A 26,674-nucleotide genomic window follows, 5' to 3' on the forward strand; every position below is an offset into this window, starting at 1 on the left:
TTAACGTTGCCTAGAACTTGGCGGAGTTGCCGGCGCGGAACCGGCCGCGGCGTGCCGCGAGCGCTCAAGCCTTCACGTTGCGCAATCTACGCACTGTACCTACAGAATACTTAGACGATATATTGCTCAAGATTTAATTCAGGGGTGCTTGTGGTTTAAGTTCCATCTTTTAGGTTCTCATCAATATAATTTTTATCATTGTATACGCGTTGGCATAACTTTTATAAAATTCATACATGGCTCATTATTCTATAGCTATGCAAAGTTAGCTTGCCTCCTGGAGATGGACAAAGGATAGTTTTTATTCCGGAAAATTAAAGAGTTCGCACGGGATTTTTAAAAACCTAAATCCATGCGGACGAAGTCGCAGGCGTCGTCTAGTAATTTATAGTTTAAGTTAGATGAATATCAAGTCGGTTAAAAAAGCAAGACCATTTAAACTTACATCATATTTTATAGGTACTTTCATCTTAAACAAATAAACATGAACAGTTTGCAAAAACTTTTCTTTATAATATGTTTCATGTTTACGCATTGAGGGACAAACCTCTGTGATTTTTTGCAATGCGTGCTACCTAATATTTTTTTTGTATGTTCATAATAAATTTAAAAAAATGTACAGTCGTAATTCGTAATTTTACACTACCTTAACTTGAAAGAGGCATACCATAAAATAAATACATCTTTATCAAAATTCATCACTCATCACCAAATATTAAAACAAAGGCAAACACAAAAGCGTACCTAAGCACGCTCTTTTCTTTCTGACAGGCAAAAAACTTAAACGTGCAGAAATAAAAAGCAACAATTTTTTATTAGATCTTAAAAAGTAAACACCCGATTCGGTAGCAACACGCTTCTTTGCTTTATTTGAGTTACAAAACAGCAGGTTTATGGACTCGTTAGGTGCATATTTTAATAAAAAAATGATTTATGATGCCAAAATTCAAACACGAGAAGTGCAAGCGTCCCCATTGAAAAAGAATTTAAAACAATCGATTTGTTAATTCGATTCCTTATATATAGATATTTTTTTAAATTTCGAACGGCCCATATAGGTACCTAAATCTTTGGAAGCTTTTATTTGAAGGTATAATAGGTAGGTAACTTTTAACTTTGTAATGTTTCAATAAGTTTTTTTTGGTCTTTTATCTAAATTCCTCATGTAATTGAAAGTAGAAAGACGATTGGATACAAAAAAGCCCCAAAAATCTTCCATATGATGTAAGTAAAGTATTAAGATTTTTAAGTTTTAATCTGAAATGATAATTTATTTTTTATGTAGGTACCTATAGTAGTTTGTTGTTATTATGTGGATGGTAGGTAACAATTTTTAACTCTACATGACATTCATGTACTTAACTAATTGTTTTTGTTTATTAACATAAATATTAGTTTATTTTTAACACTATAATTTTTAGCGGCGGTTTTTTCGTGGCGGCCAACATTGCTTTATACCATCGTATACAGTGAGAAACAAGGTATACACATAAATATATTATACTTCACAGTGAGTAAATCTATCTTGCTCAGATTTTTGCTTGGTTTAGGACGACTGTCGGAAGTCGATCATTGTAACTAACGAAGAACTGCCTACCAAAAATATTTTTTAACTCTCTGGTCTCTTAATTTATGCCATAATTTTTTTTTTCCTTTAAAATTTGATTATGTCCCTAATGTATGGTATATCGTATTTCATAGGTACAACTGTAATTTAAAACTTATAATGACACAGCGTTAAAAATTTAGAAGAATGAAGCATGACTAGAATCCATAATAGAATATAAATGAAAAAACTCCCAAATCCTCCTTAAAAGATCATGCATAAATCTTAAAAGATAAATGTCCGACACGCACACATGCAAAGTAGGTATCCATGCGGTTTATCTCAACTCAACACACGTTTTCGTATCCTTACAATGGATGAGCCACAACAAATGAAACAGTTTTCGCGGGACTCTACGTTTAGGAACTGTTTGTATGGATCAGGACGGCATAATCTCTTTTTTTTAACTTTTACTGATAACTGCAAATTCTTGGTTAAATTTGTATGAAACTTGGTTTTAACAACTAAATAATTGAATTCACGAAGTAAGCTTTTGACGTGTTTCTTCCTAAAATAGTTTCAAAAAGCAGCGGAAGTTCAAATAGGTAATCATCTTCATTTTTATAATATTATGAACTAGGTATGAAGCCGGAAATATTAGGATTTAAGACGCTGCATGTGAGTTTGGATGTTTTGTTCGACATGTTTGATACAATAATTCAGAAAAAACATGAAAGGGTTCTTACGCTTACCGCAACAGTTGGCATCGGTGATATTATTAAATAGCTCAGTGCTTTTCTTACTTTACTTAAGGTACCTACTACTAATATTATGAAGACACAAAGTTTGATGGTTTGTGTGCATAGGGTAATCTCTGAAATTAATGATTCGATTATGAAAATTCTTTAATTGACATATAGCTCCATTAATCCCCAAGTGCTACAGACTATGACTGATAATACGCGGACGAAATTGCGGAAAAAAGTTAGTTAGTTAAAATAGAGCCGCTTCAGCTGTAATGCAAGAACAATATGATAAAAATTTCAATACGGAACTGTAGAAACAAAGCTACCCATAAAATTTATTGTTTACACTTTACAGCATCTTTTGTGCACCTCTGTTCTTTCAGTTATTGTAGGTACCTACCCAGCGCTGATTGCTCCCCGTCTGAGAGAATTCCTTTACTTGTAATAATCCTTTCACTTGAAAGGATGCCGACACCGAACATTGGCGTCTGTGTACCTGATCCTCTTTACAACGATAATATTGCTTATGAATATGCAACTATATTTTAATACTAGCGACCCGCCTCGTGGCTTCGCACGGGTAGTTTATTTAAATTTTCGCAGGGATCTCTTAATTTTTTGAAAATAAAATATAACCATGTCACTCAGGAATAATGTAACTTTCTACTGGTGTAAGAATTTTCAAAATTGGTTCAGTAGTTCCAGGGATTACTTCCTGCAAACAAACTTACAAACTTTACCTCTTTATAATACTTATTAGTAGGTATATTCCTAAGCAAAAAGGAATTTCTAACTTTGCCAAGACAACACTTATAATAATTAGTTAGATAAGCAGATTGATTGTATTAGGTAAGTATTTCCTTCTGTTTTAATTGATTCGCATAATTTTTGAAATTTTTTCATTAATACCTACCTACCTACTTACCTAATCATTTCGTGAGCCATAATTTAAACTTTTGCTTCATCACCGCTAACCTCCAAAATTTTAGTGATTCATATTTTGATGATTCGACTGACACAGATTTAATTCGCAGAATATGAAGATAACAACAATTTTTTTGTTTTAATTTAAGTTTTTTTTTGGAAGTTTCATAAGATTTTTTATAAATAGACCACCTATTTCTCAATTCTAATTACAAGTATTTACCTACCTATCCATTTCTTTCAGGATTCTGGGCTGATAACTTGTAAAAGCTTTCAGCACCTACTCAAACGTTGTGCTTAGACAGCTTAGAAAAGAAAATGATCGTAACAATTTTATTAAAAACAAACTGTCAAACGTCAACTAAAAGCGATAGTTTAAATATATCACGTTAGCTAACATTAGACAATGTTGTACAAGTGCATGAAAAAAATTACGGTATTATTAGTATTACGACAGTCGACAGGGACGTCTATGTGCAAGCACTTTTACTGGAATCTGTATTTGTGATGGTATGGCGATGGCGTAGACTGTAGAGGCTCGCTGCGCGGGCGCACGGGGCCGGGCGGGCGGCGCCGGCGCGGGCGCGGGCGGACCTGTTCCGGCAACGGTGTCGCGGGCACCGCACACCTACGAGCTCGAATCGCAGTCCTTTCCCAGCGGCCAACGGTACTGGATGTGCCGCTAGCTGCTCCGCACAAAATAAACAGAGACGCGAGGAAACTCACCGTGCAGTGTTATGATGCAAACTTGTGTTGATCCAATTTGGACGGGGTGAATTTTTAAACTGAACTTGTGATAAGGACGAACAGAAGGATAGAGTGCAGTGTTAACTAACTACTAAAGATGCCGAAGATTTTCCTAATAAAGAAACGGTTGCACGAGCAGCAACTCGGCTTACAGGAGGGTCAGGAGCTCCTCGGCAAGGGTGACCCGCTGTGCCCTGGCTCTCCTCTCGACGATGGCCCCGTACCGCTCCTCTCCAAAAAGGACAAGGAATGCGGCGGTAAGTTCCAGTTAATGACATCAATATAATTAATCCATTCATTGCTGCAGACATCTTTTTGTAGACGCTTCTCCTGTTATCCTTCGTATAAAGGCTTCTTTCATTCTTCAGACAACCACAGTAAAAATTGCTTTTATTACAACAATGTTATCTTTGGTACAAAGACGTTTCTATTTTAATTCAGTAGGTAATTTGGCATCTCGTAGTGAGCATTCTAAGCTTTCCTTAGTTTAAGATCAGTAAGAAGACCTACGATTAATTTATTACTTCCTCCATAACGGCCACTCGTCAAACCAAAAAAAAAGATACTCACACTTGGACAAAATCCTGTTCTCGACCACACTATGCCAACAGTTTGTCTACCTGAGATCATGTGTGACTTGCGTGATCCTTCGTTTTGTTCTGCTTTTGTCAATTGATTTTAGTTAAAATAGTAAGACATATTTTGAATTTTTTGGTAAATCAGCAACGTGATCACACAATCAATGGTACGGCAGTAATCTACGGCATCAACGGGATAGCCATTATTTCAATAATTCTTTTTACTTGGATACAATTGTAATTTTTAATATATTACTGAATCCATTTTATTGAATCTGTAAATGTGGATAATTTGATGATTCTCATATAAGTAAGAAATATTTGACGGGTGAAATAGGTACATATAAACAAACAGGCAAAACGTCACACAGTAGGTACCTGTCCTTATTAACGGTGCGCTGGGTAGAACGCGTGAATCACTGATATAACTGTCATGTTTTTGCATCTTTCCACAGACTGTTAATTCGCACACTGGCGCTAAAACTAGAATAGGTATGCTATTGTACTCAATGATCTTTTCAGTTATAAACTCAGAATAGTTTAAATAAAGATAAGCAAAAATTTGACAAACTTGTAGAAGAAGCATTATTTCATTTGTAATAAATTTCGATATTGTGATTATGTAAATTGCATATACTTAAAGTAATGTTAAAATATGATAATATCGATAATATCTTATTTGAAACTTAAGTTCAAGGGCATCAGATCGTTGACATTTTAGCATTGGTTGAAAATGTCTTCTGAATCAAACAACAATAAGTAGGTATAGCTAATTAAAATGTATCAAATGAGTAATTTCAAAAATTTGTTTATAGCACAAAAAGTTTTTGCATAATTAGGAATTAAGTAAGATAGAAGAATAAGTAATCAATAATAATAAAAATACAACAATTAGCCGTGACAATACAATTTTTTAATCGAACGTTATGATAAAAACATTGCAAATATCAGGCAATAAAAGTATGTATATATGTAGGGTAGGTACCTACTACAAAGATTTGGATATTTAAGAAAAAAATACAACTTATAAGACTATGTAAAGAAATATAAACATCAAATTAAAGAATAAATGGAAATGTACTGCAACATTAGTACACCACAAGCTTTACCGTGTTACCAAAATTGAACTGTCGTAGACCTCAGGGCGCAGATATTATTGATGATACTATCTTCAAATCAGACGTATATCAGTCTATACATGGTCAAGTCCAACCGTCATCAGGCAGGAACTGTGCTGTAGGCGAGGTGTCAATGATTGCAGCACAATGGGTTTCCGCCGGCCCCGCTCGCCGGCTACCGCTTTGTATTTAGGTCACTCACCGCGATCTCCACTGTCATTTCAATATAATTAACAATATATTACGGTTTTGCATAAAATGTACTGTTTTATCTGTTTGAATGGGACTGTTGACATTGAATTACAAAGAGTTACGAGTGTGGTTCACTAAATGAGGTTTATTGTTTCGGCGCGCTTGTTTCAAGTAAAAGCTACAACCATCAGTCCATGAATATTGTAATAATGAAAACTTAATATTTTATTCATTAACCACGAAAAGCATTCGGATAGACTTTAGTAAAAATCTAAACGGTCTGTATGATGAATAAATAAATTTTCTGAAGATAATTACAGATGAAATTTCTTATCAAAAATGTTTTTACAACAACATAATACCTACATACGTTATTGTAAAGTCTGTTAGATCTATTTAGGCACAACATACAAATCATGCTCGTGTGAAATGGTACCAAGAATACTAGATGCATTTCCACGCATAGCCACACTAATCCTTATGCAGAAATTGATCCAGCCCTTCTGTCACCAGATGAGGCAATTGACCATGGTGAAATGTCTCGTAATAATTTGCTAGCACAACTCCATGTTCCTAAGTTCTCCAAGTTAAGCAACCGGAACAAAAAATTTTACTCTCTTGTATCATTTCTCCTGCTATTCCCGGTATTAATGCAGTCTTCCTGATATGACACGAAACCAGTGTGTCAACGCTTATAATTGCGTACTGTACATTAGCTCATTGAGCGGAAGAATATTATCTACTAGCTGATTCCTGCGACTTCGTCCGCGTGGATTTACGTTTGGAACTCTTTGATTTTTCGGGATTGTTGTCGTTGCTTGGTACCTACAATATGAATTCACTATGAACACTTCCTGAATCTTGATAACCCAGGCGGGCAGTAACCCTACAGCATCAGGATTAAGAAGCTGAATCCAGAATTTTTTATGTGACCACGACGTAAACTTTTTTTGGTGATTTAAAAAAAAATTTGCAAATCGGTCCAGAAACCTCGAAAAAATCGATGTAGAAAACAGAACCACCTCCTTTTTGACAGTCGGTTAAAAACCGATGACCTTGAAATATTTACGGAACAATCTTTAAAATATCCCCTTTCTAACAAAAAAAGAATGAATGAAATCGGACTACGCGTTAATGAATTACAACTCAGTATACATTTTAACTTTCGTCCCCTCTCCTACGGGAACCATGCTGAATTTCGGGATAAAAAGTATCCTATATTCTTCCTCATAGTATGACCTCAAATCGTACCAAGTTTCATTGGAATCCATTCAGTAGTTTCAGCGTGATGCGCGGCCGTGATACAGACAGACAGACAGACAAAAATGAAAAAAATTACAGTTTTGGATTCAGTATCGATTATAGACTGCCCTCGAAAAAAAATTTTCAAAATATCTTCAATGTACAGAATTTGACCTGTTACAGTTTTATTATTATTGATTGATATTGATGATTGATGGTAGCAAGAGCCCTGCTGATCGTATCACTGAGAGAGCCATGCTGTAACAGATTGTCGGCGCACCTTTGCCCTGAGAGTTCGTAAATTCAAAATTTTAAAGTTTGCTGAGTTTTTTGTATGCCATGAAATGAAGCCAGTACCCAGATTCCTATTCAGATAGGGATCCAGCTGCTGTGTCATTTGACAGATTTTAAACCCAAATTCGAATGTGATCACTTGGGTTTTGCAAAATTGCAATGGCAAGTTATATCAAAAGTTAATCAGATAAATATTACGAGCTTCCAGTAAAATTAAATAGGTACACAAAAATAATAAATACTTAATGACTTTTATGCGTTGTAGGCAAGTAACTAAAACAAAAAGAGTCGAATCGATCGCACCGTTACGGAAACCCGCATGTATGCACGCTTATCGTATCCGACATAATATTAAATGGCAAAATAAAGTACCTAAACGTAATTCCAGGTGAATTGACACCTGTATAAAGGGCACACTTGTTCTTAAGGTCAGGGCAAGTGCTAATTGAAAAAAGGGCGAGGGGAGCTGTGCCCTCGCTAGCACTTGGAATTTACGGTATTTTAAGCGCTTGCCTGCGTACATAACATAATGCCTACGTTGTAATCGATTTTATTAATTAGGAAATCATTCTTAATATGTTTTACCAGCTCCTGCAAATAATAGAATGGAAAAAAAACTTTAAAAAATAAATTGCAATATTAATGCCAGCAGATCGATTCCAAAAACTTGTATCAATCATTAAATTACACTTGCAATAATTGTTGCGATTGGCTGAATTTATGGTATTCTTGTTGCAACAATGTATTGTAGCTAATAGTGAACGAGCGTCAACCAATCAGAGATGATTGCGATCGTGACATTGTAGCTGTCATTCTACCGCGATCGAGCTGCTGATCATTTTGGACTAAGAGCCAGCGCGTGCCAGGCCTTCGTTACTTAACTTTTTAACTTTCAGCTTTTGTCAAATGACGAAGGTCTGACACGTGCTGGCTCTCTCTCTATTTTGTAAAACATATCTAAAAAGATACTCGTAAACAAAACGGTAGCACCTTTATTTCGCTTTATACACAACGGCATAAGAAATTCTTTGAGGAAATAATATACCTACAGCTTACTATAATATAATGATGCAATGAAGAAATCATTACATTTAACTTCTTACATAAATAATAACTTATTTGTAAGGATATGAACGAAATATTGTTATAATTTAATATGCAATAATTACGAGCTTTCACATCTCTCCTACAAAAGATTTCAACGCGCCCGCGCTTATCAATGTTTATTTATATTATAGCCGGACTTTATTAATCCAATCTGCTACTACAGACTTGTACTTTTTAACGAGAATATATTCTTATCATAATCTTCACTACCCTAAAAAGTTTTTAGCGACTAGTATGATTATAGAACCCTACCTTATGCGTGTTCTACTTGTGATACATGCTTGACCAATTAATTATATTCAAAGTACCTACCTACTTAATAAAATATTTTTATAACATTGCGTTAACTTAATTATGTTAAATTTAATAATAATTAGTAGGTAGGTACTAGGTACAGTAGGTTTTTGCATATTTTGATGCTAATTTACTGTTTTAATTTAGTAGCAGCTTATTCTTAAAGAAATAATATACCTAATAATGTATTTAAAACTGTGTGTTCAATTATAATTTGATACTTAATAAGAAAACCCTATTGTAATATTATGTATAACGACTAACCGAAAAAGGGAAACAACACAATTTTCTGTTCGGTAAGTTATGATTTCAATAAGCATTATAGCACTAAAAGCAGACCTAACTCCTAACTGAACGTTAATATAATCTCGAATTAGCATAATGCATAAGGAGTGAAACAGTAATCTTGGACGAATATCCAAAAAAAAGCAAACTTTACCATGTGGCCGGCCCGCCATTGTATCCACCGTCCATTGTATTTACCTTTTTAACGTTTTGCCTTTTCAAAGATTTGCGATCATAAAAAATACGATTGCATTCATAATGGAGCAAAACCGTTCTTGGAACGGCTACCTCCAAACAATTGCTCTTAATCGTTATGTTTTTCCACTTACAGGCATCTCTTATCGTAGTATTGAGGCTACTAATCTTTTTTTTTGTTAATACCCATTGGTCATCCGAAGCATAATCTGCGAAACCTTTCATGGTTAGATAAAACACAATTGTAGGTAAGTAGTTTGCGACAGAGACAACGCTCTACGAAGCCGAAATTTGCCGACTGACTCTTTCTAAAGGTCGATGTTCATAACTTTTGGCCGCGTACTGTAGATACAAGATGATGACTTAAACACCAAAGTAGTAGGCACCTATTTCATCATCATCATCATCATCATCAACATACATAGGTCTCTTGTTGGGACTTCCACACGCCATTGTCTTGTTCCGCCTGAATCCAGTGGCACCCTGCGACTCGTCTGATGTCGTCCGTCCAAATAGTGGGGTCTTCCAACGCTGCGCCTTCCGGTGCGAGGTCGCCATTCCAGCACCTTGGACTCCCAACATCTATCGGTTTTTCGAACTATGTGCCCAGCCCATTGCCACTTAAGCTTCGCAACCCGTTAAGCTATGACGGTTACTCTAGTTCTCCTACGGATCTCCTCATTTCTGATTTGATCACGTAGAGCCATTTACCATCGAATAGGATAAGGACTATTATTGTAGTCAGAACCATAACTTTCCATATTACTCTCATTATTGTGTCGGGTTACAGACTTGGACGAGCGTTTTTGTGACGTGAGTACAGCCGGGAGGATAACAACCAATCAAATGATAATACAAAAGTAGGTATAAATACTTGCTAATTTGACCGGTATAATTATTTAATACTTTATTTAGTTCTTGTATCTCTCTGTGCGGAACCCGATTCCGTTTCTTGTTTCAAAGTTATATTTAGAACAGCACCAGCAAAGCCAACGTTCGATACTGCCACTTAAGCGCACCGTGTACAAGGGCTTGCCATTTATTTTTTGCGAGGCCGCGGCAAGATGCGCCGCACGTGATGAGCAACCTACTCTGTTCTAGGAACGGTCACACATGTCTTGTTAAAGTATTCAAATCGGCCGGTTTTGCAATAAACGTACCCAGTACTATCCACCTATGAGATGCGGGCGCGTCAGTCTTTAATTGCTACGAGCTATGGAAAAGACATCTGCGTATTTATTTATATATTTTTTTGTCATTGTCTTTATATGAGTGGACAGCTGTTCTAGCCACTTTAGTTTATGGTTTCTTCAGACGTAATTATACCTAATGATATATTATGCAAAATGTTATGGTATTCTCCCATGTTTGGCATACACAGCATACACACAGACGTAAATGATACACAGTTTAAATACTATAATTGCACATCTAATTTTACAATATTATAGGGCGATGTATCAGCAAATATAATAATTCATTATCGTATATCAATCAGCCTGCGGACGTCCACTGTTGAATATAGGCCTTCCTTAGCCCCTCCACATTATTTTTATCATCGTTAGTTCATCGTGCCAGAGGGCGCCCCGCACTACTATATAGGTACAGTACCCAGCAGGTAATATTGTACATCGACTTTTAGAAAGAGATAACGGTTTCGTAGAGTGTTGTCTCTGTCGTTGAGACCGACAAATCGTCACATAGGTCTGAGTGCCGAATCTCATTCGTCATGATCGATGTACAATATTTCTTGCCGGCTACTCTACATACGCTTACTAGTTGGTACGCGGTCTAGAAAATGTAGTCAATTCGGTGTATCTAATTAATTATGTCTAACCTCACTATGAACAGGCCCAACGAAAACCTCTGCAATCTAAAAATTCTCTAATGCAATATAGCTAGTAGGATTGAAGTCGAGTGTTGACTTATGAGCTACAAATTGCATTTTATTTTAGCTAAACACCAATTTTAATACAAGACGCGATTAGATAAATAAAGTTATCTCTATTCAAAAAAAATTAGCATTTCTAGTTACTACAGCCAGGGTAGACGTTTTTCCAAAACTCGAAGCATGCCAAAGAAACTAAGAGATACCGATTGCATTTTGTCTTTAAATAGCAAAATAATTTACGTTATAACGCCAACAGTATCCATTAAAAAATTACCGCGGAATTAGTAGCAAAAATGTATCAGAACCACAAAACAAATTATACACTAATAAGTTATCATTATCAGGTAATAGGTTAAGGATAATTAAAAAACTAGTTCTGTAATGGTACCTCGCTCGTTGCACTCGTCAAACCCCGATAAAATTAAAAAATAGGTTTGTAAAATTTGTTAGTTAAAGTTATTTGAGTTTCAATAAACTTATTAGATATGTGAACTAGAGGTGTCAAAAAATAATGTACCTAATAAATTTATTAAATATATAAATGTATTCAAGATATTCGTTTTTAGATTAAAACAAAATTGAATACAATATATAATAAGTAGTGAAAATTTGAGAAAATCCTTCCTAAAAAATAACTCAGGCGTTCGATCTTTGATACGCCGCGCGCGGCGCGACCGAGCGACGATATTAGATTAAAATATATTAGGTAGGTACAGCTGAATACAAATATCGTCGCGATTCGACGGTGAATAATTATTACATTGAATTTTCGTATTGGCCTGAATACGAAAACTGTTACATGTTGACTGTGATGATACGAGTATGCGGCTAGTATTTTTATCATTTTGTTTGTTTCGTAATAAATTTTGAATGCAGTTTTATTTATTTGTGAACTTGAGTGTCGATAAATATTTAATGCGAATAATTGTAATGTAGATTAGGCAAAATAATGTAGATTAGGTACATTTTTGTGTTGTGATAGATTTGTGTCGCGCGTTAATAATACCTATTATAGTAGATTTGTTCTTTTTGGAAATACTTGCGTCATTTTATAAATCGTATGAGAAAATGTTTTTCAAAGTGTAGGTATTATCATACATTTAAGTATTATAGGTAATAGGTTAGGTACGTGAAGTGGTATTGTTCTTTTTAGAAATCATCATCATCATTTTATAATTCGTATGATAATAAATATGTAGAAATGTATGATAATAAATATAATAGTTACCTACTAAAAAGATTTTTTTATAGGTAACTAGGTAAACTTACCTACCTATTGTATTGTAGGTATCTACTTGACATTGCTTTATCGTTCTACTTGTTTTTATTTTTACATACATAGGTAGGTACTAGGTACTGTAGTCCGCGACAGGTTGAGATGGCAATCGGGGTATGAGGCGGGGGTGACATCCCGCACACCCGCACGTCACCCTCGCTCGCCCGCACTGGGTTAGCACAGGGGCCGTGCGGGTGTGCGGGGCATTCCCTCCCCGATTGCCATTTCGACCTGTCGCGAAGGTATGGATTGGGTACCTATTAAGAGTAAAATTTAAAATTTAAATCAATCGAGTTAAATACAAGCTATACCCTAGTTCTCGAACTTATTGACGGTTATGAGAAAGTTGTTTTTTGTCATATTTTTGTTCAGTAGGTATCATTCATAGATTGTTAAAATGTTGTTCCCTATGTCAATAAGGTCGAAAATCGCTTGCACCCATTTTTCTGCTTGCGCCTCACGGTTCAAGCAATTTTTTTTTTTGTAACAAAATAATGTAACGTTAATAATTATTAAATACTAGCTTATGCTCGCGACTTCGTCCGCGTGGACTACACAAATTTCAAACCCCTATTTCACCCCCTTAGGGGTTGAATTTTCAAAAATCCTTTCTTAGCGGATGCCTACGTCATAATAGCTATCTGCATGCCAAATTTCAGCCCGATCCGTCCAGTAGTTTGAGCTGTACGTTGATAGATCAGTCAGTCAGTCAGTCATTCAGTCAGTCAGTCAGTCAGTCAGTCAGTCAGTCAGTCACCTTTTCCTTTTATATATTTAGATTTGTCTGTAACACGTGATAATATTGTGATACACACATGAACCTGTATTTGACACCTCTAATGTGAACATACTGGAAACTTCTTGCAATATACGGCTGACGAGCGATTAAGTTATACTAGCGCGCCATAACGTAACGATATTATTATACATAATTAGGGTTATTCGTTTAAAACGAAACGGTAGTTTTAATATCGTTTGCAAATCCCATACTAATCGTTGCAGTACCAAACCGTAACGGCATCTTTGAGGAAGTTAGTAAGCATAATAATTTAATGAACGGCATATTATGATTTTTTGGCGTATGCTCCAACTTTCCAATACAAAACAAATCTACATAAACTGTGACAAGCCGCTCGATAGATGCCCGATAAAAATACAAAGACAATAATACTTTTGTCCGTCTTAAGTGCTTTCTGGTAAAGATGCATATCCTTGGCATTAAGGCTCGTTGCTGTTATCAATACATTAAGACCACCCGGAAGGTAGGCTTAACACTTATCTGAGTTTTAAGAATTCATTCCGATTTTGTGAAAGGTACCTTTATTTTTGACCACTCTGGCGCACCGCGATCGCCCATCTCAATATTGGTATGTACTTAGGTAAATATATCTTTGCCCATCTTGTAACCAAAGTACGAGTAGGAACCTCTAAACCCCCCCGAGACCTTTTTTAATAAAGGGTGGGGCCTTTATTAAAAAAGGTCTCTGACATTATGTCAGGGGAGAAGCCGCCTAAATAGAATCTGAAAAGATCTATTTAATTTTAAAAAAAAAAAACCCCCACCCTGCCAATTATGGTACCTACTCTAGGTATATCTACATACATAGGTTAGATTCGGTTTAGATTGCATCGTCACTTACTGTAAAGATTACATACCACCTGCGCAAACTTTTCATCCTATAAGTATAGGCCAACAAAATCGTAAAAGACTATCTGTATTAAAACAGTGCTATGAATTAAGGGCTAAGGTTGTTCGCACGCGAGCCACAGACGCCACCACCTAGTAGCTAGAACCGGCTAAAAAGGTGGCTGACGCGCGCTACAGCCACTTGTGGTCGGTGGTAGTCTTGCGGTCGGTGGCCGGTACTTTTTTTAACACATGCTTCCAGTATCATAATAGACTGACGATGTAATTGCGCTGCTGGTGATAAAAAAGTCGTCGTAGAAGACGAAAATACCACCGAAAATAAGTGACGCGACAGGAGAGAGGGTTGGGTTATCGCGCAGCGTGGCGCGGGTCGGCGTTTTATGGCGGCGTATAGCGCTCGACGATTGTGGCGTGTAGCGATTACCAGCGAGCGTCAACCGTGTACGGCAAATCCGTATATAATATATATGAAAACTACAGGAAATAGGTCGGTGGCGGCGCTTTGATGTTGTCGCGCGTTTCTCGTGTGCGGGGAGGCTTATGTTTATGGTAATCTATATATTTATATGTTTTCGTTAACAATAAAACCTTTAAAAAACCGAGTGTTTCGCACGCACACATCCCAAGATTAAGGTCATCTCAGCTATTGTTGTGTCATGCTATAAAAGATAATAATCATTTCGTGTAGGTATTTTGGAGCAATTTGCCGAATGCCGCCCACGATCTCTTTAGATTTGAGGACTATGTACAGGCGTTCTACATAACAATTGAATAGCCTCAAAATTTAGAACCTGTTTAACTACTTGGAAGGCATGTTTAGTTCGCAGAACGTATCTAGTAATTTTTGCTGTTATCTAGATTTTACAAAACAAGCTGTCAAGTCCGAAATAACTTGTTTACCGATGAATGTGCTTCTGAGATTTATCATAATCATTGTAACTATAGAAGTATAGAGCAGCTCAAATCTCCGTGCCTAATACAAATGTCAAAATTTAGCCTCCAGGCATCTTGTAGGTTTTGTCTATAATATTATGCTTCTCAAATGACTGGTTTTGGTATTATTTTCGTATAAATACTAAGTTCTACTTAAGTACCTATTACACTGCATAGTGATCAACTTATACCTATATTTTTTTGTAAAAAATTAGTAGTAGCTATGCTGTTTAGGCTCTTTCTTCGGCTTAACCGCCTGTCGACAATTTTATTATTTCCAAAGGTTCAAACAAAACTCTCATTAGTATTTGATTCTGGCTACCTAAAAAGGTAGGTAGGTACCTATAGTACGAGCAATCGTGGTATGAGGCGGCGGGACGCCAAGCACACCCGCACGTCACCGGCGGCGCTCGCCCGCAACGGGTTAGCGCGGGGCTGTGCTAGTTTTATTAGACGTTGTAAATCAACCCATATCGCTTCCAAGCCCGCTTCCATCTTAGACTGCATCATCGCTTAACCACCAGGTGAGATCGCAGTCAAGGGCTGAATTGTATATACCTAACGGAATAAAAAAAACTTACGACTACTAGAACATAATAAATCGATCGCCGCCTTAGATACCGGATTTTTTTCTATTCAGCAAACCAAATTAGTTGGTGTTAGCCTTGAACACTTCGACAAACATATTTGGGTCATTAACCCTTGCCAAATCTGGTTGTGATTCACGCTGTGATCAAAGTAATAATAAAGCGTTGAACAGTTTTTGTAGCCGTTCTTTCAGAGACAAGAAGTAGTTAGGCACCTACCTACCTAGCTATTCAATCGTTTTTTGCTCGACGCGGTGTCGAAATTATCCGGAAGGCTCTTTGGCTTTACATAATAATTATTAAATATTAATACCGGTACTCGGTACCAAACCCTTCTGATGATACCTAGGAGCAATGTGGGATACTTGCATAAAATAGATAGGCACCCTACCCGGTTCATAGTTATCTCGATCTTTGTTAGCAACAAATCAGTCACATAGCTAGATGTTTTAAAAAACATAAGCCTACCAAACTCTAGGCAACAGTTATATATACTAGGTACCTACTTACGTTATCTACTATACATAGATTATTATGTTTGTCGGAGTGTGGCCGACTAGTTTCGAACCCGCCCGGCGCGGCGCGGTCCTTATTAAATGGGTCTGCTGACTGCTCGCAACGCTTACAGTCTCCTGGGCGTAGAGGTCACGAAACGTATAGTCGGGCATACTCCGACAAATAAGTGAGTTAAGCCGTCATACATACCTGCAATATATTTATAGTAATAGACTAGCTAGTAGGTAGAAGGTCTGTAAACGGCGTTTACATATGCGACCGAGCGATGCTACGATAAACAATACACGACAAAAAATGTCCTTCCAAACGACCTTTCAACCGATCCTTAGCGGGCAGTGCGCTCCCGATGTACCGTGTGCTATCGGTACTTATGTTTATGAAAAAAGCCTTCAACGGAATTTTATATGCCCTCCGTTCGGACATCGGAGCGGTTCTTCATAGCTGTCTTCAAGGCTTGCTCACACACAACGCGTGACGGCATCGAGGCAACGGACACGCGTTCGAGCGTTTTCACTGTGACATCCTACTTGCCATGCCGTACCGTCGCGTCGTTGCCATCGTGCTTCGCTGCCTTTACGCGTTGTGTATGTTTCAGGCTTTACGTTTTTTAAAGCGTTAAATGCTAACAGCGTCCGATAACCCCGAGCGCAAGGACATGCTAGTCCGCCCGCTGCTTCTCGTTAGTTTTTTTCTTGTAGTCTGTTTTATCGTCTCGTTATACCTACATACATTGTAGGCAGGCCTGGAATAATCGATATGCTGTTAAAAGCATGATATACTGGTTATAAAGGATGCTTAAATGAAGGTAAGTAATACCTACCTTATTTACGATACTGTAACCTGGCTGAATTAGTAGGATAAAGAATAGATATGGCAAAGCTCGTAATACTTGGTGGGTGGCCACCGAGGGGGTCTTAATTGGTAGAAATCCTACATAACCCGATGCCTTTCCCAGGACGTCGGGTATCTTTGGATTTCTCTACCGTAAACAAAAAAAAGGATGTAGGTAAAGTACGCGACAGGTCGAGATGGCATACGGGGAGGAGACGCCCCGTACACCCGCGCAGCCCCCGCGAATAACCCGGTGCGCGCGAGCGCGGGTGACGTGCGGATCTGCGGGGCGTCTCCCCACCTCATACCCCGATTGCCATCTCGACCTGTCGCTGAGTAGGTATACCTAACTCGTAACTCCCAAGAGTCAGACAGGTAGGGAAGACATTTTGGTCTTCCTACTCCACCGCCCGCGCCACTTCGAATACAGCATCGTTTTTGCGCAAGCTCTGAAGAGGCTGGGTCTAAATTACAAATGAGAGTGAATGCTTGAACATTGCAAGTCACATCAAGCATGCTTGTCAAGCAAGTAAATGCTTGGCAAGCCATTTTTACCATCTAAGATAGCCTTAAATACTGCAGGCGGTACTCTGGGTGCGGGCGAGGCGGTGTCGATGCGAAAGCTCGTGTCTTTTTGGTTCGGATAATAAGGTGGTTCAGTGGAACACGCGGATCGCCCTCAGTGGTCTCAGCCACCTGAAAATCGGCCAAGTGCGAATCGAAGTATGAACTCGCTCATGATTGGTATAGTGTATTCCTAAAGCCACCAAACAAGAGAAGAAGTGCATTCCTACAAAACATATGCTTACAAAATATGTGACGCCCTGGCCATGATTTTGAAGATTTTGAGAAGAGTAGAAAACGATCTCTCTGCGGTAGCTACGCTGACCGGGAGAGTTGCCAGTATTTGTAAGAAAAATTTTAGGTATGTAAGGGTACAAATCTTGGTCGCACGCTTCAATGAGATGAGTTACCGAATCTGATATGGCAGGATTGTTTTCACATTCTCTTTTCCATTTGGCCATACCCAGAGTCCGTGAAAGTGTGACGTCACAAGTCTATTAGGGTTGTGGGCATACCCAACGTGCCCACAACGATGGATCCGCGCTTGGTTTTGAATGAGTGAAATAAAGCCTACTGGTTTCCTCGATACTACCCGCGCCGCTTGCACTTCGCCTGAAGTCTGGATATTGCAGTAACATATTATACTAGATGATGCCGGCGACTTCGTCCGCGTGGATTTAGGTTATTGAAAATCCCGTGGGAACTCTTTGATTTTTCAAGATAAAGTCCGCCTATGTAGCCTATGTCCTTCCCCGGGATGTAAGCTATCTCTGTACCTACCTACTAAATTTCAGCAAAATCGGTTGAACGGGTGGGCCGTGAAAAGCTAGCAGACAGACAGACAGACAGACGGATGGACAGTATGGATTATTATGTTAAACAGTCTTTTTGGCATTTATAAAAAAAAATTCGCCAGCGATGAATGCGTCGATAATTACTTCGAACTTAGGTACATATTTAATGTAACCGCAGAATGCGTTTCTCGCATTAACTTACCGTATCGCTGTTACAACATCATAAGTAGGTAATTGTTAGAATGATTTTGCTACAGGTAGATATCTGCCTACGAATTTATAATGAGACAGCCAAATTGCAATGTCCATTATAAATAACGGTAAGCTAATGTCACGATGTGGGAGCCGGGAGGACGTGTGGTCTAGTTGTTACAACATATATCAATCGATTGCGATTGTTAAGCAACGTTGACCCAAGTCGGTAACTGGATGGGTGACCTACTTTGGAGGTCCAATTTTGACCATTTTGTTTCCTCCGTGCTTCAAAGAGCACATTAAGCAGTCGGTTCCGGTTATTATCACTAACAACTAATAATAACTGTAAAACCTAAGAATCGAAATATCGTTCTCTTAGTGAGTTGTATGCGGAAGGATCTGGGAACCCACCGCATTATTATCCCAAGAGAACCGCTGCCACTATGTGCTTAATGGACAGGAGTCACGAATCTCAGCGATGAGAATTACAACTCTAAGAAGAATGTGACGATAAGTGGGTAGATAGAATTAAAACATGGTATCATTCAAAGGGCGGATCAACAAATCCTTAAAAGTCGGCAACGAATTGGCGGTTCATGTGGAGCAAAAATGTCTATGGGCGGCGGTAATCACTTAACATCAGTTGACCCGTTTGCTCACTATTTAAGTCTATAAAATATATATTTTACATAATACATATCCTACCTACACCCCTGAAAATAATAACCAACAGTAATCTACTTAACTGTTCAATTATAAACCTACCTACATATTAACATAATGTTTCTAAGTAAAACTGCTGACAAACACCGAGGTGATTCCAAGAGTGTTCCGTTTTTATATTTGAGTAGACGGTAGGTACCTATCTACCTAGGTACCTACTAAAAAATGGACTTAGTTACTACAAACATGTTTCTAAATATGTAGTAGGTTCTATTTTGAACACTATTATAGACTTTATAGGTATACTAATTCTATTAGTATACCACCGTATGGCCGTGGAGTGTAGATACGTATAAGAATCACTAATTATTGCCAAAAACCGATGCGAAGAAGGCAGGCTCTGTAATGGCCAAATAATGAGCGCTCGCATTCAAGGTTAGCATACAGTTTCTCGGCAGGAAACGGCAAGTAACTGAATAGATATGGACATGGTAATTACTCGGCCTTGACTTACCGTTTTAGAATAAAAACCGCACTATTTAAATAGAGCTCGTTAACAATGACTTCAATGCTGTGTGCTGTGTATGGTTGCAATTTGCTATGATTATGTAATTTTTTAATAAAATAACTAGCTAAAATTAAAATAATATAGAAAATTATTTTAAGTAAAGAATAGGTACAATTTACTATGTACCTATGAAGGAACTTCTGTATCCGCTGCTAACACAATATTTATGGAACACCTACTTATGTAGGTACTTGGACGAATTAACCACTGTATTAAGACCACAAGACCTTGCTATTTATACTGGGGACTAGGTATTTTAAATCGCCCATAGGTAGGGCAGTAGGAACGTGTTGTAAATACACATTTTGATATTTTACATCAAGACATTTGTTTTAGTTATGGTGTCAAGCGAGAATGAGTGGCACAGATACGGTCAGATGCTGAGAGCCATAATGATGAGAAGGGAAGATAGAGAAAAACAAGAAAAAAAGGAGAGAGAGCAACCAGAGGGTCAGCACGAAGTAATGTTACACGGTTCCGTGCTGATCTCGCAGAGGGGGAGGTCTTTTTAGTCCGTGCGAGTCGAACACACCCTGTCGATAGACAGAAGTCCATTAGGGATTTTTCCTCCTCCTAGACAAAAAAAAAATGTTTTAGACTAGCTTATTCCCGCGACTTCGGCCGCGTGGACCATACAAATTTCTAACCCCCATTTTACCTCTTTAGGGGTTGAATTTTCAAAAATCCTTTCTTAGCAGATATCTACGTCATAATAATACCTATCTGCATGCTAAATTTCAGCCCGACCATCCAGTAGTTTGAGCTGTGCGTAGATAGATCAGTCAGTCAGCTTTTTCTTTTGTAAATAGACTAGCTTATGCTCGCGACTTCGTCCGCGTGGACTACACAAATTTCAAACCCCTATTTCACCCTCTTAGGGGTTGCATTTTTAAAAACCCTTTCTTAGCGGATGCCTACATCATAATAGCTATCTGCATGCTAAATTTCAGCCCAATACGTCCAGTAGTTTAAGCTGTGCGTTGATAGATCAGTCAGTCAGACACCTTTTCCTTTTATATATTTAGATAAGTAGAGTAGACCTACTAGTAGGATTAGGATATTAGGATGACAGGCGACATAGAGGGACTTCTTCAGTAAATTGCTAAAGCACGTGAATTTAATGTTTTCAAACATTTTAAATGCCGCTACAAAATCTCACTATGTTCAAATCCTCTAAGCTTTCAAAAACCTCATAAACGATAATACCGTGCTCTATGACGGTTTTCTATATCGTTGGTGTTGTCACGCCTGGCTGCACAGACGCATACAATTACGGGTTCTGAACAAAAAAGAAGACTCGACAATGCAGGCATCGTCCTTGGGTCCCTAACAAAAGCCGAGAAAGGGCAAAGGAACTCGTTTTGACCAACCTTGGGACTTTCACTGGCTACCTACGCATATTTCGCTGTTACTAGACGATTTAAAGTCAAATTAACTACTTCCTTCCTCATCTGTTAAATATAGAATAGTTGACATAGTATAAATTGAAAACTAATTTACGGTCAAAATAGGTACCTACACCATAAAAATACTAAAGAGCTGTGCAGTTAATAAAAAAAACAGGAAGTATTGTTCCATGGTGAATAATGATAAAATTTCCGCAGCATCAGATTTAGGTCGAGATTGAATTTGTCACTTTGTTGGCTGGCACGTTAATTATAATAATGCGACATAAACACACATTCAACAGTGTTGTAGGTGTATATGTGTATGTAGATGCAGAGGCAAGTAACTTATTAGTAATCTGTGGCGGAGGCGAGTGTTACCGTTATGGAGGCACATACCAGTGACGTCAACGAGGCCTTACGCCTGCGACGCTACTCGAATACTTTATAATCTACAAGAATAGTTACTTACTAGTTACTACTTATTCTAAAATAAACTTTTGATTTTTTCTGCTATGCTCTACACAGAACATTTTTTTCGCAAGAATGAAATACTAACTACGGCCGTTTCTCTGTTTCAGATCGCGACGTATTTGGCGAGAATAATGGAGCTAAAACTTCACAAGAACGACGAAACAAGGAACCCAGACGATTCATATCATCAATACTAGGTGGCGAAATACCTTATGGCAGCCACAGAGGACATGTTCTTACGCAAGCTGAAAGAAAACAGTATTTACCCGTTGTTGCTGAAGACAAAAAGACTGAAGATAAACCACTTATAAAAGAAGAAAAGGATTTAATAGAGAACGAGCCAGTAGTCCTACCTTCCAGAAGTTCCCCATCACCCGAAACCGCTCCATCTCCTGGGATTGATAACAATGTAACTTGTCAAAAAGTATCTGTGATACAAAGAACACCTTCACAGTCACAATTTCGAGACAGTAAAAAAGAACTGTCCGATGTAACTATCCCAGCCACACTACCTGCTTCGGAACCTGAACAAGATCAGCCTATTGACTACGCTATTGTGAAAAAGAGAGGCGAGTCTGAAGACGAGGAAACAGAAAAGAAGATAAGAGAACAGAGGCGAACTAGCAGCTCTAAAATTGCTAATGGAATTTTAGCACGACCTTTATTAGTTTTGAGAAATCGTCCTGGTAGTAAAATTCCCGGTATTTTAAGTGCCGCTGCCGGTCATGGACGTTCTACTGGAGGAAATGGTTCGAATTGCAATTCGCAAAGTAGTGGAGGCTCTGGAAATTTCAGCTCTGGTGCAGGAAGTGCTACTCCATCATCCGGTGGGGGTGGAGCCCTAGGAGGTGGCTCAGGTAGTGGTGGTAATGGCCGAGATGGACGATCAAACTATGGACCTAACAGTCCTCCAACTGGTAGTCTTCCACCATTTTACGAAACCTTAGGACCATCTACTAAAAATGGCCAAAACACATTCAATGCCAACGGTAACTTCACTAACGAATTTAACATTATTAATGGGTTCAACATGGATTGTGAAAACAATGAAAATCCAAACACCAATTTTCCTGAACAAAGCAAGCAATATTCGTTAATGCAAAATGCACATTATGGTTTAGCACTTAAAGATGAAGAAATTGATTATGAAAACAAATTAGAAAATTTAAGTGCCATTGGGTATGGCAGCAACTTTGATGACTCGATGGTTGTAGATATGGGAGAAGATGTGATAGATAATAACCAATTTTATACTACTTTAACTTTCCCACCAAATGAAGCAATTTTAGGAAATCTTTCGGACTCAACAGAAGATTTTGCAAGTTTCCTTAATAATCAGGTGGAATCAATAACCGATTCAGAACTAAGAGAATCTTCGTCAATCACACCTGACTCCGTGCATAATGCCGTTGATATAGAGTCGTTGGCAGAGCAAGTAAATTTAAGCCGACAGTATTATGAGAAAGCCAACTACATCGCTTTTGCAAGCCAAGAACAGGGTTCAACTTACAATTTTGCAAAGGAACGACCTGATTTATTAATGCAACTTAACCCAGCGCTTCTTCAAAACGAAGGTCAAATGCAGCAACTACAAATACATGTTCAACTACAACAGAGACAGCAAATCTTGTCGCCGGGATTTCCATTCAGTAATCCGTCTTTGGACCTTGACTCCCCCACTGGTGTTTCATTGCCGTCGCCGGGTGGAAACAATTCTCTGGACAGCAGTCACATCGAGAACTCTGCTCTCAGCCCTGCTGCCGCTGTAAGTCTCAAGAAAGGCTCTGTCGCCGATAGCAAAATACAAATCTTGCAACAAAGGGTAAGCATTACTTGATTTTAAGGCGAAGCTTAAACTTTCTTTTTCTTTCATCGTCATCAAAACCAAATTGAATACATCATTGATGACATTAAAGATAGAAATTACGAACCGTTATTAAATAACGCTGAGCCTGAATCAACTTATGCTTCAACCTACTGCATGTATTTTTTTTTATATTTATTTATAGTATTATATTATTAGATAATATAAAAGGACAGCTGTAATTGATTACGCTCAGCTTTAAACATTTAAAATTTAATCAAGATTTTCTTGACTAAAAATAAAATGTAGCTGTCCTTAATCAAAATAAATATTTAATAATCTCTATTTTTTTATTACAGTTGGGCCTACCAGCAGAGCTCCCTCTAGAGTTTATCAACGGGGGGCATGGCGTTAAAAACCCTTTAGCTACCGAAGCAAATGCAAGACAAAGAGAAGAAGAAAAAAATAAGCAAGTGCTAGTAAGCGAAGATGATCCGACAAAATTTGTATGTAGAATTTGTACGAAGAACTTCAGCTTACAAAGACTTTTGAATAGACATATGAAATGCCACTCTGATGTGAAACGATACCTTTGTACATTCTGTGGCAAGGGTTTTAATGACACATTCGACCTCAAGAGACATACTAGAACACACACCGGCGTGCGACCTTACAAGTGCAACTTGTGCGAAAAATCATTTACCCAAAGATGTTCCTTAGAATCCCACTGTTTGAAGGTTCACGGAGTCCAACACACCTACGCTTATAAGGAAAGAAGGACTAAGGTAATAATTCATTTGCTACGTCAAAATTCAAATCCCTAAATGTTACTAAATAAATAAACACTTATTTCTAAGTAAATAGTAAATCCTAATTAGAAGTTATTACTTACTAAGAAACTACTACTTAATAAGAAAATAGTTGTTTTAATGTAATTGATTGACCTAATACTTACGTGTTTAATTTTTTACAGATGTACGTTTGCGAAGAATGCGGTCACACTACATCTGAACCTGAAGAACATTACATGCATCTCAAAAAGCAACACCCTTACTCCCCTGCGCTGTTGAAATTCTATGATAAGAGACATTTTAAATTTACGAATGCAACTTTCGCCAATCAGCTTCTGGGCCAGCTGCCTATGCCAGTCCATAATTAAGGTTTATGATATTAAATTAAAGCCAATTTTGTACCATTATTGATACGTACTTACTAATTTATTACTACATTTAAAGTTTTGGTACAAAATTGGAATATATGAATTACGAATTTATTCCGTCCGTTTTTAAGGAATCGATTTAACTTAGAAAGAACTTTTAAGACCCCAGTGCATGCACAAGTTTGTCGAGTGCAATAACACTGAAAAAAAGCTCGGTTTGACACTGTCTTCCAAAATATGGGTATAATGAATTTTGTAACTATTTTGCTAATTAGTTTCAAATGAGGAACAATATCAACCTCTTGTTCCATTTCAACATACCTTAATTTTTTAACAGTCAGGGGAAATCCATTAGCCTTGGTGTAAGGCATGACTGCAATTTAAAAAATCAAAGTATCGGGTATTATGTGCAATCTTTGGTGATGGTACGGGATTATATTAAGTTTAGTTGTAGTGTAAATTTTAACAATTAGTTGTAGTACATTTCTAATGTTATTGAAATTATATAGCAAGTTTCATTTCAATTCAGCGTAAATTAGATCGGATGGTGCTAAACGCAAGTACAGTACTACCACTTCCATATGTTACGCCGATGTACCTGCGCAGAAACCTTATTTTTAAATACGCGAAATTATCTCAGCCAATCATAGCGCTCGTCCGTCTGCTATTGGTTGTTGCCTACGCACCATTTTTGTACGCTCAAATTATGAGCGAGATAGCACGAGTCTCTGTTGGTCTTGTGGTTAAAATCTTAATGTCAAACAATAAGGTCTGTATTTCATTGGTATACATTCGGTTTTAATTCGGTTGCGCTTTTCTGCGCAAACGAATTTTGCCAATGTGACTTACAAAAGTGGTAGTAACTACTGTACTACAATAATTGTCGCTGACTTGAAGCGAAGCTGTAATGATTCGGATGACATTCTTTGTCCAAATCATAAACCTGCGTCAATGTCAATCAGGCATTGATGGTAACTCCAGGATAAGGAATCTCTTTTCCTCGTTTAGTGATATTAGTTTCTAATCGTCTCACAAAATATTAACACGAAAATAATGTCACAAGTTTTGTGTTATATGTATGTACTTAATGTTATGTTTTGTTCTTTGTTGGTACTTATTATTGTAACAAAATTATAAAAATCTTGTACGTGAGAACACACATTAGTCTCACGATAAGTCGTACCAAGTTTAAATGCATTTCTAGATTTATTTATATTATTTAAATGAAAGGATCGATTCGATACAGTTCGTGCTGTGAGTGTGTATGAGAATTGTATTATCTTTGTGTAATTAAGTTATTAAATGTGTTGATTGTTACAGCATAATGAAACATCGAGATAAATATTGTGAATCATATGATTTGATAGTAAAAGTTTTATCTAATATTATTATGCTCAATTTTGGTACATTTGCGCTTTCACGTTGAAGCTTGTGGATATAAAAAATTGTAAATATTTCTAAATTTAGTAAGTAGTAGTAAAAATTGAAAATAATTATTTCTAAATATTTTAGTAATAACTAATAGTGTTTATGAGATTTTATAAAGATAAAATTGTTGAAATGTTTTGTACAATTTGGTAAGTTTTGATAGATCTGAACACAATAAATATATTGGCTTATCATACGGTTTTGTCCCAATATATTGTGATAGCGCAATGCCTTGGTAATACCTACTTCTTTTGCATTTATTAGCATTTTGATCCCATTGTCAAGTTGTTGTTTCATATTTTTTGGAAACGCTCTTGTTATTCTGTACTGATAAGCAATATATCAAGGTTTAAACATTAGCATTTGTTTCATTATGATCCCCTCCTCTAGCCTGTAGGTAGATACACTTTAAAATTCACATACCTACCAACATATAGACTTAACGATCCTACATGCCAAACAGTAAATAAACACTGCTAAAGCCGAGTCCGTAATAATTGCGACCGTACAATAACCAGTTCTGTCGAGTTAGTCAACGGCAATACGGTATTTTACACCAAGAGAGAAAAAATTTGAAAATGTATAAACAAGATTGTATTAGCAATAAGCAGTCGAAAAATGATAATTTCAGTTAATAAAATTATCTAATTCATTTTAAATATTTCGCCTTTTTGTCTGTTCTACAAATAT

General features: G+C 37.3%; 1 protein-coding gene across 2 annotated transcripts; it reads left to right on the top strand.

Annotated features, from left to right (window-relative positions):
- The first annotated feature begins 3,812 nt into the window (after positions 1-3,812).
- On the top strand, positions 3,813-26,343 carry ovo (transcriptional regulator ovo). 2 transcript variants are annotated; one of them, XM_034969706.2, is made up of 4 exons: positions 3,813-4,220; positions 21,701-23,415; positions 23,757-24,182; positions 24,371-26,343. In XM_034969706.2, exons 1-4 carry the CDS (start codon positions 4,061-4,063, stop codon positions 24,554-24,556), a joined length of 2,487 nt encoding a protein of 828 aa, XP_034825597.1. In that variant the 5' UTR covers positions 3,813-4,060; the 3' UTR covers positions 24,557-26,343. The 2 variants fall into 2 exon arrangements, with proteins under 2 accessions (XP_034825597.1, XP_034825598.1); XM_034969707.2 differs by having other exon boundaries at positions 3,814-4,220; positions 21,701-23,358.
- The last annotated feature ends 331 nt before the right edge of the window (positions 26,344-26,674 follow it).

This window comes from Maniola hyperantus, chromosome 6 (assembly GCF_902806685.2).
Source record: "Maniola hyperantus chromosome 6, iAphHyp1.2, whole genome shotgun sequence".
Lineage (NCBI taxonomy): Eukaryota > Metazoa > Arthropoda > Insecta > Lepidoptera > Nymphalidae > Maniola > Maniola hyperantus.